We start from the raw sequence: 20,576 nt of genomic DNA, 5'->3' as shown, positions 1-20,576 counted from the left end.
ACACACAGCTCTTTATAGTAAGCCTGGTCAGCAGGTCCAGTCCTGGTCACTTTACAGGCTGACCAACATGTCGGTATGAAGGTTGTATCACTGCTGGACTCCAGGTGCAGCAGTAATGCCCACTGCTGTGAAAGTCCTATAGCATACATCTCCAGCAGACACTTCTAGAACCCAGTCAAGAGCATACATCTCCAGCAGACACTTCTAGAACCCAGTCAAGCTTATCTGGAGATCATCTGTATGTGATGTGTGTGTGAGTGTGTGTGTAAGGATGTGTCTGTCTGGGATATTTGTGCCTGAGCGGACATGAGTCATGTTGGTCATAACGTCAGGCTGAGATGATGTGAGGCGAACAACCACTCAACCCTCCCACGCCTTTCAGTCACACACACACACACACACACACACACACACACACACACACAGGTGTGTCCGCCAGCCACGTCACCTCTCCAGAAATGGCGTCTGTGATCAGAGATGACTCACAGCCAGGAAAGGGGGAGGGAGAGAGGATGAAGGGATGAGAGAGGGCAGAGAACAGGGGGGAAGTGGAGGGAGAGAGGATGAAGGGATGAGAGAGGGCAGAGAACAGGGGGGAAGTGGAGGGAGAGAGGATGAAGGGAAGAGAGAGGGCAGAGAGCAGGGGGGAAGTGGAGGGAGAGAGGATGAAGGGATGAGAGAGGGCAGAGAGCAGGGGGGAAGTGGAGGGGGGGGGATGGAGGGATGAGAGAGGGCGGAGAGCAGGGGGGAAGTGGAGGGGGGGGGATGGAGGGATGAGAGAGGGCAGAGAACAGGGGGGAAGTGGAGGGAGAGAGGATGAAGGGAAGAGAGAGGGCAGAGAGCAGGGGGGAAGTGGAGGGAGAGAGGATGAAGGGATGAGAGAGGGCAGAGAGCAGGGGGGAAGTGGAGGGGGGGGGGTGGAGGGATGAGAGAGGGCGGAGAGCAGGGGGGAAGTGGAGGGGGGGGGATGGAGGGATGAGAGAGGGCGGAGAGCAGGGGGGAAGTGGAGGGGGGGGATGGAGGGATGAGAGAGGGCGGAGAGCAGGGGGGAAGTGGAGGGGGGGGGATGGAGGGAGTCGAAACGAAGGATGAGAAACAGAGGGAGTAGGGTTTTAAAGAGGTAGGCAGAGAGAGTGCACAGACAGGGAGAGAGAGAGAGAGGGGGGGGGGGGGAGAGGGAGAACAGGCTGGAGATATTCCCTCTATAAATACAATCAACACAAGGCTGTCTGTCAGTATCATGTCCTGTAGCAGGACCTAGTTCCAGAGACTTCCAGTCCCGTGGAACCGTGGAATGTGTTCTACTGATCTGGGGGGAGAGTCGCCCAGGGTGAGATGTTGTGGATGTGTGTGTCATTAAACCCTCTTCTTTTTACACTACTGAATCTGGTCTTGTTTCCTCTCCTTCTTTCTCTCTCCTCCTCTCTTTCTCTCTCCTGCTTTCTCTCCCTCTCACCTTGTTACCCATCCTACCTCCCCCAATTCTCTCTCTCTCCTTCCCTTTTTCTTTCCTCTCTCCCCCCCTCCCTCCCTCCCTCCTACCTTCCTCCTCCAACTCACCCCCTTCATCTTTTCTTCGTCCTTTCTTCCTCCTCTTCCCCCGCCCCCTCTTCCCTTCCTCACCCATCTCTCTACCCCTTCCTCTTTCCTTCCTTCCTTCCTTCCTTCCTTCCTTCCTTCCTTCCTTCCTTCCTTCCTTCCTTCCTTCCTTCCTTCCTTCCTTCCTTCCTTCCTTCCTTCCTTCCTCCTTCCTTCCTTCCTTCCTTCCTTCCTTCTTTCCTTCTTTCCTTCCTTCCTTCCTTCCTTCCTTCATTCCTTCCACTCCATCCTTCGCCCTCCCACCATGCGTCATGTGACCGTGCCGGACCTATCAGTGGGTCGCCAGACCACCGCTCCGGCTTCTGTCACTGCGGCCGCGGCTGCCGTTGCTGCGGCAGCGGGCACCACCGCGGGGCTGGTGGAACAAGGTAGCCTGGCACACCCTCCCCCCCCCTCTCTCCTCCTCCTCCCCCTCCCTCCATCCCTCCACGCGGAGCAGCATGGGAGCTAAGAGCATGCCCCCTCCGCGCCTGACCTCATCCTCCCATCTCTCCTGGGCCCCTGCCCGGCTTCATCGCGAGGCCTCATTGGCCGGCCTGGCCTTTCTCTCTTTATTCCGATAGGGCTGTTGCAGTGTCCATCGCCGCTGTGCCACTGACCCCGCCCCTCGTCCGTCTCTCCTCCCCTCACTGCACAGGAGCATGTGGTCCAGTGTGACCTACTGAACAGCCTAACCCTGTCCACTTTCTCTCTGTCTGTCTGTCGGTCTGTCACACCACCATCTCTCTCTTTCCCCTCCACCTTCCCTCTCTTCCTTTTTTTGTCACTTATCACCCCATCCCTCCATCCCAGTCTCTCACCTTCTCTGCTCCTCTATCTGTTTTTCTCTGTCTAAGAACGACACTGGAAAGTTCACCCCTTTAGATTGAAGGATGGAACTGCCCGCGCGCTGTCTGTGAATGCTGCATGGGGCACTGGACTGGTGCATGTGCTCTAACCCGGGAGGGGGAGGGGGGGGGAATACGATGCATGTTTAGCTTTGTGTGAGATGAAGCAAGGTTTAACATGCGGTGTCTTGTTGTAGTGCAGAGGAAGCCCTTTGGAACTGATGTTGTTATAAGAAGCCTCTAATGTTTCCAGTTTGTCCTGGTGCACAGGTCACTGCATACTGCTTTGGGTATTTTAGAATGTGCTTCATCAAATAATTGTATTATAAAAATAAATACAAAATAGAAATCGTATTATTATTATTCGCAGTATGTTGACACTGATAATGTCACATTTTGGAGATGGCTCCAGACAGTATAATGAAGCACAGGCAGCTTTGATATTGTTTATCCTTCCCAAAAACGATTTTGAAGAAACTTGACCTGACTATCTGTCCATGTTGATGCTTAACACCCACTCCTGCTTGGAGCCCAAAACTAGTTTTCTGCTCCACAATAAAGTATACCTTAACTTACCTTATCTTACCCCGAGTCTTCCGGAGAGTTCCAAAGTCTTCTTGCTTTCTCCTCATTCCTCCGTCATACTCGTAAAATATTCATTCGGAGCTGTCTGTACATATCAGCTCGGTAGCATCTCTCCTGTGGGATCCACATCTGCAAAGAGCCTGTGCAAATGCTACAATTTTTACTGCTATTCAGCCAAAATCTGACCCCAGAGATATTGTGTAACATTTCTTATGTCATTTTTTGGGCCGCAAAACAGTAATAAAACATGATTTGAAAGGATGACGTTTCGGAGCCCAGAGCCTCTTTCAAATAGAGGGCGAATCGATGATAACATCATGATGTTCTGCTTTCATAAGAGAGAAGTTAAAGTCCTAAAACCGCAATGAAAAAAAGAATAATTTGGTAGGATTTTAGTGCTCTGTTATTTCCCTAGCCACCTCCCATAATCCTCCAACAAAGTATTGTCTCTGTTCTCTGGCACAAGAAATGACAGGCTGATAACGTCCAATGTTCCATCTGTGTGCCTGAAGTCCACTTCCAGGGACGTGGAGGCTGTTTCCACCTGTAGCCCCCCAACCTTCCCCCTCTCTCACAGGCCTTGGTACCAGAGGGCCTAACCTGCACCAGAGTGTATAATGAACTTTTTTTATAGGCTCTAACCAGTTTGACTCTTCTTCCTTTCTTTCTCTGTCTCTCTCTCTCTTCTCGCTTCATGTGTCATTTGTAACAAGGTAAGGAGCCTTTTGCTTCCTCCCCGGATGTTAAACATCCTCGACCTTTTCCGGTCGGAGGGGGAAGCCACCGCACCTCTGAGTTGCCCCCCCCCCCCCCCCCCACTTCCCGATGGGAATGTTTACTTCCTGTAAACCATCGACTAACCATCTGTCTTGCAACGACTCTCTTACAGAGCGGTCTGGGTGGTAGTGAATGCTGGGCTCTGGTCAAAAATGTTTTAGTCAGAGGACGTCTTTGTCTTTTCATCACCTCCCCCTCCCATTCTCTCTCTTCTTCTTCCCCGTCCTCTCATCCCCCTCCTTCTCCTCTTCTCAGCTCCTACACGCCCGATCAAGGGAGAGCTTGTGAATTTGGCAGGGTCGTGACCATGTTTCTCCTCCTCAGAAAACAGAGGGGAGGCTTGTGAATCAGGCCCCGCGTGGCACAGATAAACATTCCTGTCATTCTGACCCTCCCTGGGAAACAGGACACGGGGCTCAGACACAGGGCCAACTGCTGAACGAGCACATCTCTCGCAGGGACACGGGGAGAAGGAAGCTCGGCATGAGTTTACAGGGAAGACGGAGAGGGGGAGGGAACAGCACAGGGGGGGGGGGGGGGGGAGAGGACCGTTCCAGTTGCTGCATTATCATGCGACCTTTCTCTCTCTCGCTATCTCTCGCCTCCACTCCTGTCCTCTTTCCTCCCTCCCTACGTCGCTCCTCCTTTCATGTCTGTTTTTGAAGATGTCCGGGAGGGAAAAATACCTAGTTTTCCTCCTGCAGAGAATCTTCTGGCTCTCCTCATCTCACCTCACCCCTCTCTCTTCTCCTCTGCTCTCATGTTCTCTGCTGTCCTCATCTCTCCTCTCCTCATCTCACCTCACCCCTCTCTCTTCTCCTCTGCTGTCCTCATCTCTCCTCATCTCTCCTCTCCTCATCTCACCTCACCCCTCTCTCTTCTCCTCTGCTGTCCTCATCTCTCCTCATCTCTCCTCTCCTCATCTCTCCTCTCCTCATCTCTCCTCTCTTCATCTCTCCTGACCTAAAACATACTCTGGTTACCAGCCCTTGTGGGACATTAGTGTCTCTCAGTTTCTCCGGAAATCAGTCTCTGATGAAACATCTAATGGAAGCGAAGCAGCTATTTAAAATTCATTGCATGTGTGTAGAGAGAGAGAGCATAGGGAGTTGGAGAGAGCAGGGAGAAACCAAGAGAAAAGACCAGAACCGCCCAACTCGTGTTTTACATAATGTTGTTTCTCCTTGTGATGTGATTGGATGTGAGTGGACTGAATCACACTCCATCCTTCAGTCATCCCTCTGGAGGGGGGAGGCGGAGGAGAAAAGCAGAGAGACCAGGGGGGAGTAAGATCTGCCTCGACTAATCTTACGTGTTGATCAGTCCCCCTTTACTGTAATCAAATCATTTTCTGAGAGACTGCAGGTTAGCATGAGGTCAAAGACCCACTCAGGAGAAATACCAGCAGACGTGTGTTGATCTCTTTTAACAATGTGTGATAAGATCTGTCTTTCGGTGTGTGTGTGTGTGTGATTCTGTTTAAATAAGCGCGCGCGTGATTCTATCTGTATATGTGTGTGTGTGTGTGATTCTCTCTGTATATGTGTGTACATCTGTGCCGTACACACACCCTGTGCCACGCAGCGTCTGTGCTGGTGTGAGACAGGAAGGATGCTCTGGTGTCCCCAGCTGCTAGGGATTATGGGTATTACAGTTATCAGGCTACTAATCCACAGTATCAGTGAAGATGGCTACCCCTTTCTCTCCCCCGCTCCCCCTCCTCTCCTCTTCTTCCCCCCCCTCTCCAAGCCCCCCCCCCCCCCCCATCCCCCCTCTCTTTCCTTCCTCCTTCTCGCCCGGCTCTGCCCAACTCCTCCCCTCTCCGTCCTCACAACCCGCCACGACAACAGTTGGGAACGGGTGACGGTGTAGGAGTGGGAGTGCTGGGTGGGTCTGCTGCCAGTATGTGTCCCTAGCAGTCAGGAACGCCACTGGGTGCAGCTCCTAACCATGTGACCCGCTCACCCGCCCCTCCCATGCACTCAGCGACTGGTCCAGGAGACAGGCCCCCCCATTGCATTGGACCGAGACCACCCAGCTCTTAAGGCTGCCGGTCTGGAGTAGTCTGATTGACCCCCCCCCCCCCTTCCCATGCCCACCTGACCTCTGACCCCTTGCTCTCTCTCCCCCTGTCTCCCCCAACAGCAGCCAAGAGCTTGCTGAACAAGAAGGCGGACGTCAAGGTAAGGTTTCCCCTGGTTTCGCCTTGCTTCCCCTGCCTCCCTGCCTCCCTGCCTCCCTGCCTCCCTGCCTCCCTGCCTCCCTGCCTCCCTCCCTCCCTCCCTCCCTCCCTCCCTCCCTCCCTCCCTCCCTCCCTCCCTCCCTCCCTCCCTCCCTCCCTCCCTCCCTCCCTCCCTCCCTCCCTCCCTCCCTCCCTCCCTCCCTCCCTCCCTCCCTCCCTCCCTCCCTCCCTCCCTCCTCTCCTTCCGGCTGCTTCTTTCTGTTTCCTTTTCTCCTTTCTGTCCTCTCCTGTGGCTCTTTCCCGCTGAGCTTGCTGTTTCCCGCGTACGGGTCTCTTGTTTAGTTATCAGGTCTGTCTTGTCTTCTGTAAAGTGTGTGTGTGTGTATTAAAGAGACATAGAGAGAGAGGGGCCTTGGTGGTGTTTGGCCCAAAACGTAAATCCTAGTGTGTCTCCTGAGCGTGCGCGTCGGAGAGTGTCCTTCAGCTCGCGCCCTTCGGAGATCCTTTCCCCTCCTCTCATCCCTCTGTCTCTCTGCTCCGCCGTCGCGGTTCCTGTTCCCCCTGCCCCTCGCTCTCGGTCCTCCCGTTCACCTCCGGCTCCTCGCTCTCTCCCCCCCCTCGTCCTCCCTGCTTTGCACCCATCCCGGCCGCTCATCCCACACGCGACGCGCTTGGCCGCCGGACGGCGAGAGCCTGAGCGCGGGTGTGGGCATGCTTGCATGAGGGGAGGAGGAAGGGGGGGGGTTGGTAAGTGTGGGCGAAAGAGTGTGTCTGGAATGTGTGTGTCGATGAGCGTGCGCGGGTGTGTGCGTGCGTGCGTTAGCCTGTGCTGCAAGATCTGGCGAGCAGGGAAAGTGACTTGGGCTCCGAGAATAGCCACGAGTCTGAACCCTGGAAACTCAGTCGACTGAAATAGACGCACACTTCCCCTGCGCCACTCTCATCGCCTAGCAACAGGCTCCCCGCACACTCGCTCGAACCCTTTTTTGAACGATTTTTCATTTGTTTCCTGACCCCCCCCCCCCTCCTACGCCCACCCCCCACCTCCTCCCTTCCCCCGCCCTCTCATCTCTCCATCTCCTGTCATCCTCCTGGTCGCCTCATTGGCGGCGTTCCTTCTGGCCCGCCTCGCTCTCTGCTTCAGTCATGCAGACCGGCAGCTGGCTCTCACCAGTCCAGCCTGAACACCTGCTGTAGACAGTCTGGGTCTGGGTCCTGCCTCTGGGCTTTAGACTCCAGTGATGACTTCCTCTTTGAGGATGGCTACTTCCTGTTCCCGTTCATGAAAGCTGTTTCCTGTTCTTCTGCTTGCACATCCTCCACTCCTATCACTCCTTTGAGAGGGCCCATAGAAATAGTCTCTCCATGTGGGGGCCTTCTAAAATGCTCTCTTCTTCTTTGGTGAAGCCGGTGTTATACCAAACAGGTCTGTCTTCTTCTTTGGTGAAAGCAGGACTGTGTTAGACTGCTCTTCTTCCCGGTGCTTTGTACCCAACATTCTCAGTTCACAACACTGTCACTTCATCCATTCATCTGTTGTCATTGGTCCTCTCCTTCTCCTCCTTCACCTGGAGCAGAAACGCAAGTCCAGCTCCTCCGTCCAGTACATGGTGAGCATGCCGTTTACACTCCTCCTCTCTTCACCTCCTTACCTCCCTCCTCCCCTCCTTCTCATTCGCCCTCCTCTACTCTGATGTTTCTTCGGTTCCTGCTCCCTCCTCCCCTCTCAGCCTCTCTCCTCCTTTACCCTCTCCTCCCCTCTCATCCTCTCCTTCACCCTCTCCCCTTCTCTCCCCTCCTCTCCTCCCCTCTCATCCTCTCCTTCACCCTCTCCCTTTCTATCCCCTCCTCTCCTTCCCTCTCGTCCTCTCCTTCACCCTCTCCCCTTCTCTCCCCTCCTCTCTTTCCCTCTCCATCTGTCCTTCACCTTCTCCCCTTCTCTCCTCTCCTCTCCTCCCCTCTCGTCCTCTCCTTCACCCTCTCCCCTTCTCTCCCCTCCTCTCTTTCCCTCTCAATCTGTCCTTCACCTTCTCCCCTTCTCTCCCCTCCTCTCCTCCCCTCTCGTCCTCTCCTTCACCCTCTCCCCTTCTCTCCCCTCCTCTCTTTCCCTCTCAACCTCGCCTCTCCTCCACTCTCTGCTCTTCTCTATTCTCCTCCCCTCTCACCCTCCTCTCCTCCATGCTTCCATCGGTTCATGTTGAACTAAATGAAAAGTCCATCTCAGGTGTGGCTCCCGCTCTGAGCATCTATGATTGGTTCCTTTCACGGTGCGTGTGCTGTGACAGCGTGCAGCTCGACAGCTGATTGGGCACGGTAAATACCTGTATTCTGAGTGGTCAGGAATGGTCGACATGTCATCCGATCAGCTTTTTGGGACATGCAGTGTGTCTGTCCACCCCCGGCTGCTGTCGGGGGGGGGGGGGGGGGGGGCATCAGTTGTCTGGACGAGCCCCCGCTGGCTCTGTGAGGCTGACTTTGGCACTCTGGCGCCCCCTGGGGACAGGGAGGGACTGAGGCTGTCGTACAAATACTGGTCAGTCTCGTCTGGTGGTTCACTTGAGCGATTGAGCGCGTGTGTGTATGTGTGTGTTTTTATGTGTCACGTGAAAGAGTGTCTCATGGTGAAACCATGTGATGTTGTGTGCTTCTTGTCTCGTGTGCAAGCGCTTGGTCTCTCTCTCTTTCTCCACTCCTCTGTTCCACTTCCTGCCTCATGTTAACCGGCTGCTTAATCTTGACACTGTTTAACCCTTGACCTGTCTCTCTGACATCATGGTTCACCCTTTGACCTCTCGCCAAACTGGTTCTTGTTATGTACGAAAGACCCCAGCGCCATGTCACCCGAGCAGACAGGGTTTAAGGTTAAAGGTCATGCCCTTTAGTACTGTAGGAGTGTGAAGGGTGTTAACAAACCTGGTTCCTTCAGACTCCCACCAGATGGATATTCCCTGAATACACCACAGAAGCGAGGTGATTAAGTTTAAATATGATCACATACTACAGATGGATGTGAATTGACTCCTCCTATCCTATTTACTGCACATGACCGGTGTCTTTGTACATGTCATTCTAAATTGAATTCCTCATGGGCAAATTGAGAAATCTGATTGGGTGTAAATGTAGATGGCGTGGACACGGGAAGTCAAGGTGGACAAATGATGATGTCACGTGCCCGATGAAGTCAGATATTCACCCGCCCATTCATTTCACCCGACGAGCGTCGCGAGCACACACCCACACACCCTCTCACCCTAACACACAGCCTCTCACACACACTCAAGAGAGCCTGCACACACCCCGTCTCGCACACACGCCATCACCCTCACGCTAATATCCTCTCTCTCACAGACACGCTCAAGCGAGCGCCCGCACCCTCTCGCACACGTTAAGGCATGCATCGACACGCCCGCGCTTTTCTCGCCCACGCGCCGCGCACAATGTTTGCTGTATTAACACTGTGTTGTGTCTCCCCCCTTGCACAGCCCCTGGCAAACAGCACCAAAAACAGCATAGTCACCAGCAGCCCCAAAGGAAACAGCCCTTCTCCTGCTCTGGTATTTACCTTCTAACCCCCTCCCTTCCTCCCAGCCTCCGTCTGTGCCTCCCTCTGTTTCTTAGTTCCCCACCCCTTCCCCAACTCCTCCTGTGTCAGTCGTGGGTTCTGTGCGGGTTCTGTGATGGTCCTCGGGGTCTGTGGTGGTTCCGCGCCTCTCTCAGCGTGGTCCTGGGAGGAACCTGCAAGGGCGGCTGGCGTGAAGAGGAGGTGTGCTGTTACGGAACTAGACATTGTGTGTTCTGGATCGTATGTGTGTCTGCAGACACTCAGCTGGAGAGAGGATCTGTGTGTCTGTCTATCTGTCTGTCTGTCTGTCTGTCTGTCTGTCTGTCTGTCTGTCTGTCTGTGAGTGGGTGTTGCCCTCTGGTGGACAGCAGCAGGAACAGCAGGGTTCCAGACTAGAACAGGCCGCTCAGAAAAGTGAGCCTGAGAGGACAACAATGCCAGGCATTCGGTGTACACACCACCACTGTAGCAGATGCAGCCATATATCAGCATGTTTATACGAGACCTCACAGTTGCCCTTTAGCTGTTAGGGGGGTAGGGACATGTGTGTGTGTGTGCGTGTGCATTGCTCACCGGTGTGTGTCTACGAGAATGTATGTGCACACTGTACATGCACATTTGTGCGTGTGTGTGTGTGTCTGTTTAGTGTGTGTGTGTGTCTGCGTAGTGTGTGTGTGTGTCTGTGTAGTGTGTGTGCGTGTGGTCATGGTGCAGGAGATACTTTTCCCTTGCCTTGATGAGAGTGGGAGGGTGAAACCTCCAAGCTGTTGCTATGGATCTTGGTTACTGCTCTGCTAGTTGACTCCAAATTCTTCAGTTGAGGAACATGTACCATACATGTTGTATGGTACATGTTCCATACGTACCATAAACTGGTCCCATACATCTGGTTTCATAGATGTTTTCATTTCTTTTTTACTTTAGTTGTTAACTAAAATATGTGTGTGTTGTGTGTGTTGTGTGTCGATCATTTTGTACTTAATGAGAAACCAGAAGAGCAGAGTGCCAGGGGGGGTAGCTCTCTGTAAAGACCTTAGTGACCACATGTGAGGTGAGGAGTGACGCTCAATAGTGTCTCTCTCCATGCAGTGGTTCCTAACCCCCCCCCCCCCCTCCCCCCATCTCCCAAGCTGCTGCCTCTGCCTGTTGCCCAGGGCAACTGTTGACTGTTGTCATGACAGCAATGTCATCATCATGCGAAAGACAGCCAGCTGATGATTGGTCATGGGCAGGTGTCACTTCCTGTGTGTGCGTGTGTGTGTTTTGCCATTCCTGCGGTGCGCATATCTATTTGTGGACCAGTGAGTGCTGCTGTTAAAGAGTCTGTGATGGGTTCCCCTTGACCATGTAACAGAATGTGAACATGGAGATTGATGATTTCTGTCAAATGGTTTGTGTGTTTGGAAGTGATGTACTTGCTATTTATATACATCTGTTCCTCTGTGTGACAGTTTTTGTGTGCGTGTTGTGGGTGTATGTTCAGTTCTCAGTCTGAGTGTCAGTGCGTGTAGTGTTCAGTGTGTGTTCAGTGTTCAGTGTGTTCAGTGAGAGAGTGTGTGTGGGAGTGAGTGCACGTCGTCCGAAATGATTTATAATGACAGTGTTCAGCTCGTCACCCCGTCAGCTGCGGAGAGTCCACATCTCTCCGCCTCTAGAAGCTTCCTTCCTCTGTTCTCCTGCACTAGAACCTTCCATCTCTCTCCTCCTCCTCTGCTCTCCTCAGTTAGAACCTTCCTCCCTTCTCTCACCGCCCCCTCGAAAAACCCTCCTGATCTGTTTCTCGGCTGCATCTGTTCATCCGTTCATCTTTCTCTCCCTTTCCCCCCCTCCTCCTCCTCCTGTTCCTCCTCCCCGCCGCCCTCCATCCACCTCTTTTTCCCTTCCATTTCCTCCCTATCTTCATATTTCCCTACGTCTCTCTCTCTCTCTCTCTCTTCACCTCTTTCCTTCCTCATCTCGCTCCATCTCTCCACACCTCTCTCTTTTCTCTGTAGGAGCCTCAGACCACTGTAATCCATAATCCAGTGGATGGGACTAAGGTACAGCCCCCTCTCCCCCTGCTGTCGTCCCCGTCCTCCCTGTCATCCTCTGTCTCACCTGCGTGGGCTCCCTCGGCCAGTGTAGACCGTGTGTGTGTGTGTGTGTGTGTGTGTCAGGATGTTCAGGGTGGTGCATGGGTCTACTGTACCATCTGTGAGTTTTGATTTGGTCAAATATTTGGTCAAAGGTCTGCCTCTTATCGGGTTGTTTTTGTCCAAAATCGTCTTTTATCAGGATGAGGGAAATTGTAATGCACGTACATGACACACAGCGCGTGCACGTGCACACGCACACACACACACACACACGACATGTATTGTGCTGTGCACAGCACCAGGAAGGTCTAAAGGCAGCCCTGACCCAGCTGTAGTTTTCCTGGAACCATCCACATAGATGTGCCGTAAGCCCTCTGTAGAGATGTGTGTATTTGGCATACCAAATACACACACCATAAGTCTCTGTACCGGTCTGTGGACTTCGTAGCACTGGTTGTATAGATATCTGTACTGGGTAAGGCTGTACATATGTACTAAGTAAGGTTGTCTGTATGGGTGTCTGTACTTGGTGAAGTTATTTGTATCCGTATCTGTGCTAAATAGTCTGTGTGTGGATCTGCACAGACAGCTCTGTGACACGTAGGTCTGATAAAACAGAGCCCAACACGTTCAACTCTGCTTGTGTTTTGGTTGTTCCTACAAGTGTGCGCTCTTACATTACAATGCTTGTGTGTGTGCAGGCGTGGGTGCGTTTGCTTGCATGTGTGTGTGTGTGTGTGTGTGCAAGCGTGCGTGTATTTGTGTGCTTACACGTATGTGTGTGTGTATTTGTGCGGAAGTGTGTGCGTACGTGTGTGTGTGTCCTCCGGGCTGACTGTGTTTCTCTGTCCTCCAGGAGTCCTCAGACAGCAGCAACACCACTGTGGAGGATGAGGACGTGAAGGGTGAGGACAAGCACACACACACACACACACCCACACACACGTCTACATTCTACTGGGTGCAGTGAGTCCCCGAAACGGTTCAGTGTTTTACTGTTCTGCTACAGAGAACTACCTCTCCATTGACACTGTGTGTGTCTGCCCCCACCCCTCCCTCCAAAGGAAAAGCTGTACTGTACTCTACTTTCCCCGCACCCCCCTCCTCCACACACACACACACACACACACACACACGCAGCCCCTCCCTGCTATGTAGAGGCTCTAGTGTATTGTGTTGTACCTTTCCAATCCCCCCCCCCCCCAATGCCCCTTTACCCCCCCAGAGGCACTGCAAGGGCACCTTTGGGGTGTATTTGTAGCTGCTGACAGGAAACAGAGCTGTGGTCGAGTGTGAGGCTCGTGTGAGGAGGGGGTGCGGTCTCTGGACAGCGGGGAAGGTTAGCCACTCTGGAGACTCTCTACAGCAGCTAGCTATGGTAGCAAGGGGAGTTAGCTACTTTGTAGAATCTCTGTGTACAGCAGCTGGCTATAGTAGGAAGGGGAGTTAGCTACTTTGTTGAATCTCTGTGCACAGCAGTTGCTATAGTAGCCAGGGGAGTTAGCTACTTTGTAGAATCTCTGTGTACAGCAGCTGGCTATAGTAGCAAGGGGAGTTAGCTACTTTGTTGAATCTCTGTGTACAGCAGCTGGCTATAGTAGGAAGGGGAGTTAGCTACTTTGTTGAATCTCTGTGCACAGCAGTTGCTATAGTAGCCAGGGGAGTTAGCTACTTTGTAGAATCTCTGTGTACAGCAGCTGGCTATAGTAGCAAGGGGAGTTAGCTACTTTGTTGAATCTCTGTGCACAGCAGCTTGCTATAGTAGCAAGAGGAGTTAGCCAGTCTGTAGCTCATTTGCTTCGACACTGCTTCAAAAACCACAAGGTCCAGGTGAGAACTTTGTGATTTTTTGTGATTGTTTTAGTTACAGCAAATCCTGGTTGGTTATGGATTGGCGAGGGGCTGGGTATATGTATCTGCTGGGGCATTTGTGTGTGTGTGCGTGGCTGCGTGTGTGTGTGTTTGTGAGACAGCTGTAGATGCAGCACCTGTCCTGCGTTGAGCTTTAGTGGTGCATCTGATGGTTATATTTATCTGTGACAAAGAGTTGCGTTTGTGTCAGGGCTGGGTGTGTGGCGGGGTTTAACGGGGAGGGAGAGAGGGAGGGAGAGAGGGAGGGAGAAAGGGAGGGAGAGAGGGAGGGAGATGGCTCTCACCCTAACCCTCCACCACAGCAGAGCGCTAGACCTCGCCTCATGTTTAGTATCAACGCTATCATCATCATCATCACCACCATCATCGTCATCTTCACCACCACTATCCTCCTCATCATCATCATCCTCTTCTCCGTGGTCCTCGTTTCTATATAGCGCTCTGACCGTCTCTTCCTTCCTGTAGAGGAGAGACCTTCAGATTGCTTATTGGCGGTGCTCATCCAATCAGAACCTGCGTTTGTCTTAACTCTCCCGCCCTCAATGTTCCTGTCCAATCCTCTGCCTCCTCCATCCTCATCCCTCTTCTTCTTCTCCCCTCCACCCGTCCACCCTGCACCTACACGCGGCGGCTGGCTGTCTGTGTGTGTGTGATCAGGGAAGAGTTTAGACAGCGCCTCAGTTAAGACCCAGTCCAGCGTCAGCTCTCTACCAGACACGCCGCAGGGCCCCTCCCCTGCTGTCTACTGTAAGTCTGCATGTCCCCCCAGTGCGGCTGTGTGACACGCACGCACACACATACACACACACACACACACACACATACATACATAAACACACACACACACTCATCAGAATTTGTTTTATTCGCCATATAAGTTCACACAAACAAGGAATTGACTGTGGCAGGAAGGTGCATACGATAAACGGATACACACACACACACACACACACATACATATAAGCATACACAATCTTTTCTCTCTTTTCATCCTGCTCCCCTCTGATCCGCCCACACTGTGTTACTATAATGTCTGCTCACAAACTCCCCCCTGTGGACGAAGGAAGAACAGCAGCCACAGTACCACAGCCCAAGTCAACACGACTGAACTAGTTCTGGTCTTGACCACCTAGTTCCCTCTCTGTGAGGCTGTGGTCCATCTGGAGAGCTCCAGGACACATTTATGAATGAACACAAATGAACAGTATACCATATTGTATGTGTACAGATGTCCATAAATACAAATGTTTATGGTTATACTCTGTAACATCCAAAACGACGTATGTGGTGTGCCCCCTGACCCCCCTGCTCCAGAGGGGTGGAAGGGCTGTAAGGGTCAGCCAGCTGGCCAGATGTTCTTGGGCAGGAGCCAGGGTTGTTGGGCTGGACCACACACCAGCACACCCAGTGTGTCTCCTCAACCCGACCCGGGCTGGTCTGATCTCTACTTCTGCTCACACCCCTCCTCATCCTTCACACCCCCCCCCCCCTCTCTGTCTCCCTCTGTACCTCTCGCCCTCTCCTGTCTCCCCCCTCCATGTGGACCCCCCCAGCCACCAAGTTCTCTGACCTGCTGGGTTGTGTGCGCCGGGGGTCTGGGCCGGTGTCGGACGGGGAGGGTGGAGCCAGTACCCCCCCTCCTGCAGCACTGTCCGCCCCCTCCCCCCCACACACCCCTGCCTTCCCCATGCAGAGTGAGTAGCCCCGCCCATGCCCCCTCCCCCCACCCCACTATGACACACTCAGCCATTCTTACTTCCTTCATCTGCATGTCTGCTACTCTTTCAATTCTTTCTTTTGTTCTCTCTCTCACCCTCCTCTCCCTGTCTGCAATCTGCACCATGCCCTTCTACTGTCTTTCATCTCTCCATGCCTCCATCTTTCCAACCCTTCCATCGCTCCATCCTTCTGGGGGGTCCAGTGTCTCGTCTCACAGACCTGGTGAGCAGCGTGCGTCGGGCGCCGCCCCCCCCAGCGCCAGAGACAGAGGCCGCCCCCGTGGTCTCCAGGCCCACCCCCCCGCCGACACACCCCACCTCCCCCCCTCCCCCCTGTCCCCCCCTCCCCCTCGGACGCCCCCAAGCCCCTCCCTCTCCTCACAGAGTGAGTACACGCTGCATGGCCCCGCCCCGCCCCTGCCCCTAACCCCTGTGTGCTAACCTAGTCAGGGGACACTGGGAGATTGGCCTAGCAGGACTGTGTGTCAGTGTGTGTCAGTGTGTGTGTGTGTCCCACACTGCCTGGAGCAAAGATAAGGTATGGTGTTGAACAGCGACGGACTGGGGGGAAAAAGTGGTCCAGGAGTTACTGTCAGACCGGCCCACTCAACACACGGCCCACTCAGTGCACGCGATGTCAGAGGGAGTGCCAGTTGGTGATGGAAGTGGGACGGTATTTTGGACCACCCCCCCACTGGCGCCAGTCCGCGGTATCCCTGATGGCCAGTCCGCCACTGGTGTTGAACAGAAAAACAGTTTTATAGAGCTTTTGATTGTGTTGTTAGTGGTTTTCTCTAACTCCTGTGTGTATTTATATTCGTGTGTGTGTGTGTGTGTGTGGTGAGTGTGTGTGTAACATGACTAGCATGCTGAGTGTGCTGTGCACTTCCATTGCCCAACCATCACTTGATGGTGTGTGTTACTGTGTGTACAGGATGCACCTGTCAGTGTGGGGGAATGTTCCTAACTATGCTCCAACACTCGTTAACATACTCAACACACACACCTGGTTCAAGAGACACAACACACACACACACACCTGGTTAAAGTGAGTCATTGTGCTCCTTTCCCAGCACGTAAACAGGAGATCATCAAGATCACTGAGCAACTGATTGAGGCCATCAACAACGGAGACTTCGAAGCTTACGCGTGAGTCCAGAAGCTTCTTCCGTTTACATGTATACTAGTGTGTGTGTGTTTCCTCTGTGGGGGTCTCAGTACCGTATTTTTGGGAAAATAAGCCGCATTTTCTATAAACCGCACCCCACCAGAATAGGAGTTTTGTGTTTGTAAATCGGAATATAAACCTCACTGGAATATATGCTGCACTTATTGGAACAATGATACCAAGTTGCCAAGCAATCCACGAGTATAGCCGATCTTACAGCATTGTGAAACACACTTCGGTTGTGGATAGTGTGCTAGCTTGCAAATCCTGAGGATAGCCTACCGAAGTTTAATCAGCACATTTCGTTAGTGATGCTAGCTAACGTAAGTTTGCTATCTGTATATAACATTTCACTGGGTCTTGCAGCTGTTTGATTTACTGAAATTATTATGAAATGTTATGTTCTACGAGCCATTTGCCTACTTTAGAAGGTCACTGTACCGTATTTCTTCGAATAAACGCCGCCCTCGAATAAACGCCGCACCAAAAATATCTGAAAACGGTTATTTTATGAAACTCAGCCCCAGTATTTATTACACATGTACATAACTTTCTGCACACTTTTCTGTTTGAACGTTAACGTGTATGAACATTTAGGCATGCTGTTTCAGATTTCTACACAATGTAGAACACTTGTACACACAGTAAATAATTCCTCTTTCAAGTAATAAGCCCCCGTTCAAGTGTTCAGCATTAAATTAGCTGCACGGTCTGTAGAGGTCTTGGGACGAAGCCACTTCTTTGTTCTAAAAATGAGTTAAAAGCTGCTTTATAAGCCGGACTACCACGAGAAAACTGTAAAATTGGGGTACAGGACGTGGCTTTATTTCCGAAAAATACGTTATACAGCGTACATATTATACTTGTTTGGATAGCACTTGAGCGAATATAATGATTGTGTGCTTGTGTGTTCCTCGCTCTCTTCAGGAAGATCTGTGATCCTGGTCTGACCTCGTTTGAGCCAGAGGCTCTGGGCAACCTGGTGGAGGGCATGGACTTCCACCGCTTCTACTTTGAGAACTGTAAGAGTCCGCAGAACAAAGCAGGCAGGTTGATAGCTGATAATCAACAGCAGAATCATATCTACGTCTGTCTCCTTCTCTTCTCTCCCTGTCTCTCCTCTCTCCCTGTCTCTCTTCTCTCCCCGTCTCTCTTCTCTTCCTCCCTGCCTCACATCTCAGTCCTGGCTAAGAACAGCAAGCCCATCCACACCACCATCCTCAACCCCCACGTCCACCTGATCGGCGAGGACGCCGCCTGCATTGCCTACATCCGCCTCACCCAGTGCGTGGACGCCCAGGGCCGGCCGCGCTCCAGCCAGTCCGAGGAGACGCGCGTCTGGCACCGCCGGGAGAGCAAGTGGCAGAACGTGCACTTCCACTGCTCTGGAGCGCCCGCTGCCCCTCTGCAGTGAGGTGGGTAGAGAGGGGGGAGAGAGAGAGGAAGGAAGGAAGGAAGGAAGGAAGGAAGGAAGGAAGGAAGGAAGGAAGGAAGGAAGGAAGGAAGGAAGGAAGGAAGGAAGAGAGCGAGGAGAATTTAGACAGTCTGGTGGTTGTTGTGGGGTCACATGACATTCACTCAGTCTGTAACTCTGTAACGGAACTGAAACATTTGTGATGACCTTCTTTCTTGTGTCTTCCAGGGGGAGCGTGGCGGAGGCCTGGCCTGGCCAGAGTACTGTGCTGCAGAGAGAAGGAGGAAGAGAGAAGAAGAAAGATGGAGAAGGAGAGACAAAGGAGGGGATTAGAAAGCTAGTCTGGGGTTGTTGTGGTTCAGTGCCCAGTGCCCCCACAGCCTCCCTCCCAGGCTTCCCTCCTAGCACACACACACACACACGTCTCTGCTTCTACAACTATCGCCCCCTGTCTGTCGCCTGCACCACTGCACCTAAACACCCCAATCCACGACAACACTCCCTCTCCTCTTCCTCCCTCTCCCTCACTAACCCCACTGACCGATCCCAGAACATGACCCAGTATTCTGCTGTGCTGTCAGGGGTTTTTAGGGGGGGGGGGGGGGTGTCGAGGTTCCAGTGTACCCCTGGTTCTTCCACACTCCCCTCTCTGACCCCTCCTCATCCTCTCCTGAATCCAAACCTGTGTCGTGTTAACAGCGCACAGGACATACAGTATGTAAAGTTTTAGGTGAAATTTATTATTATTATTATTAAGGAATATTATTATAATTAACACAAATATCTATATTATTCATCTTATTATTATTTGCAACTGTATATGTATTTTGTATCATTCTGAATCCTTGATGGTTTCTAGAGTTGAAGAACATTGTTTTGTTTTTTCTCTTTTTAAGGACGCATGATTTTTCCGGTATTCACAGTGGCTGTTTTTTATTGTGGCTATTAAGTGAAACAATATATATGCTATTGGCAGTTTTGTATTGGCTTCTTGTATACTATAGTATGCCTAAGCTCATGTTTAAGTAAAAACTATTCAATGGGGAAGGGATGTCTGTTTGACTAGGTGTCTGTGAATGTGTGAGTGAGTAAGAGTGTGTGTGTGTGTGTGTGTGTGATGTTGTAAGCACAAGACGATCATGTGTGTTTGTCCAGGGATATTGAGGACGCAGACTGAGGTTTCCTGTTTGAGAATGTGAATAGGCCAGAGAGCTTGGTTTGGTGTCTTCCACTGTCAAATCATTATTTAACTGTTTGAAACAAAAGATCATAAACATTGACAGTATACTGGCTGTATTTATCGTTAACCTACTTTATTCTTGGTTTATTTATTTTGTATTTTGCCTTTTTTGTGTTCACTCAAACCCCATCTGAGGACAGCAAGACCCTTTTGCTCTGGTGTTCAGCAGGTGTTTATAAATGTCCTCTGCTCTGTAGCGCCCCTAGTGGTTGGAGGAAGTGCAGAGTCTGAGAGATCTTTGTAGTAGAGTTAGTTTGTCTGGAGAGATAGGGCTGTGGTGGATTTTGTGAGCTCATGGCACATCCTTGTGTGTGTGTTAACTTTTTAACTTTTTCGCTTTTGTCTCAGTGTTCTGGTTGCTGTTGCTCATTTTAGAGCAATGATATGCGCCTTAGGTCTGACATTTTGAAAGCAGTGTGTGTGTGTTTGTGTGTGTGTGTTTGTATGTGTGTGTGTGTGAAGGGACCCCCCATGGCTCCTGTGTGGGGTTATCTGTGAGACGTGGGAGAGAGGAAAGTCAGGGGAGAAGGTTTGATTTCAGGGGACGTCGAGCCCTCTGTCTTTACCCCAGCACTGACTCCTCCTGTAGTCCTGGTCTTTGTTTCACATGTTTCATATCTTCCTTTTTGACTTGTGTTATAATGGAGTGGTATCTTGTTTTATCATCATGTCTGTGCCTGAGTCAGGGAGGAGGGACAGATGTTTTAGACTTGCTCACAGCCCTTTAGCCATTGGCTGCCTTCATGGGGGTATGGTCGTCATTGGCTGATTATACGATTCTGAGAGAGGCTATTGAAGTGAAGCCTTCTCATTGGGCAGGCAGACGGTTAGCTGGTTTGGTTAGTCCTCAGGTTCATATTTATTGTGATTATTTATTTCTTTGATCAGACATTTGATTATGCTTTTCTTAAGTTTCTCTTTGTTTTCCGCAACGTACTGCTCCTGCACGTGTGCAAACACCGTCCCTTCAAGATGAAGAGGACCAATCAGGAGCTCTCCTGCCAAACTCAAACTAACAACAGGACGTTTGTGTTGTCTGTGGACTATCCTTTTAGACGTCCTGTAGGTGTGCATCCTAGTTTCCCTCAGACTGTGTCCGTGTGTCTTGGTGTCACTCCAACCCTCCTGTCCAGGATGGGGGTTCATCTCGGATGAGCTCGGGGAGAAGTGGGCTCTCCTCACACCCAGAACACTCCCTCTTTCTCATTGGCCGGCCTGGTCACTTCCTGATCCCGCGTGGAGGTCAGAGGTCATCGGGAGGAGCTGATGAGTCACAGTTCTGATCAGACATGTCAACCTCCCTCCACAAGAAGAAGCACGTATAAAGACGCTGTTGTTTCTGTTTCTTCAAGGTGTGTTTACTAGTCCTGAAAAGCATTATCACAAGACACATGTGTTTTACCAGAGTTCAATATCACGAATGACAAGCCCCTATTTAGCTGGCCTTTTCTTTGCATGACAGTCGATGGGACACTCATTTTTGGTGTTCATTTGTTTAGTTTTTTCATTTTCTACGGAATGCTTGTGTACTAAACCTTTCCTCATCTATTTTCTCTG

General features: G+C 51.7%; 1 protein-coding gene across 1 annotated transcript in view; it reads left to right on the top strand.

The window, feature by feature from the left end:
• The window catches only part of LOC146219715 (calcium/calmodulin-dependent protein kinase type II subunit beta-like), a 39,565-nt gene extending 20,739 nt beyond the window's left edge, over positions 1-18,826 (top strand). The window contains 14 exon segments of the mRNA XM_084694735.1: positions 1,875-1,967; positions 5,934-5,971; positions 7,548-7,580; positions 9,453-9,524; positions 11,527-11,571; positions 12,464-12,512; positions 14,137-14,226; positions 15,033-15,173; positions 15,401-15,529; positions 15,532-15,582; positions 16,271-16,346; positions 17,293-17,387; positions 17,547-17,780; positions 18,008-18,826. Of these exon segments, the coding sequence (XP_084550861.1) occupies positions 1,875-1,967; positions 5,934-5,971; positions 7,548-7,580; positions 9,453-9,524; positions 11,527-11,571; positions 12,464-12,512; positions 14,137-14,226; positions 15,033-15,173; positions 15,401-15,529; positions 15,532-15,582; positions 16,271-16,346; positions 17,293-17,387; positions 17,547-17,779 (1,145 nt within the window). The 3' untranslated portion in view covers position 17,780; positions 18,008-18,826.
• The last annotated feature ends 1,750 nt before the right edge of the window (positions 18,827-20,576 follow it).

This window comes from Hypomesus nipponensis, chromosome 28, assembly GCF_054491055.1.
Source record: "Hypomesus nipponensis isolate SF chromosome 28, ASM5449105v1, whole genome shotgun sequence".
Taxonomy (NCBI): Eukaryota; Metazoa; Chordata; class Actinopteri; order Osmeriformes; family Osmeridae; genus Hypomesus; species Hypomesus nipponensis.
This window is presented reverse-complemented; position numbering and strand designations above follow the sequence as displayed.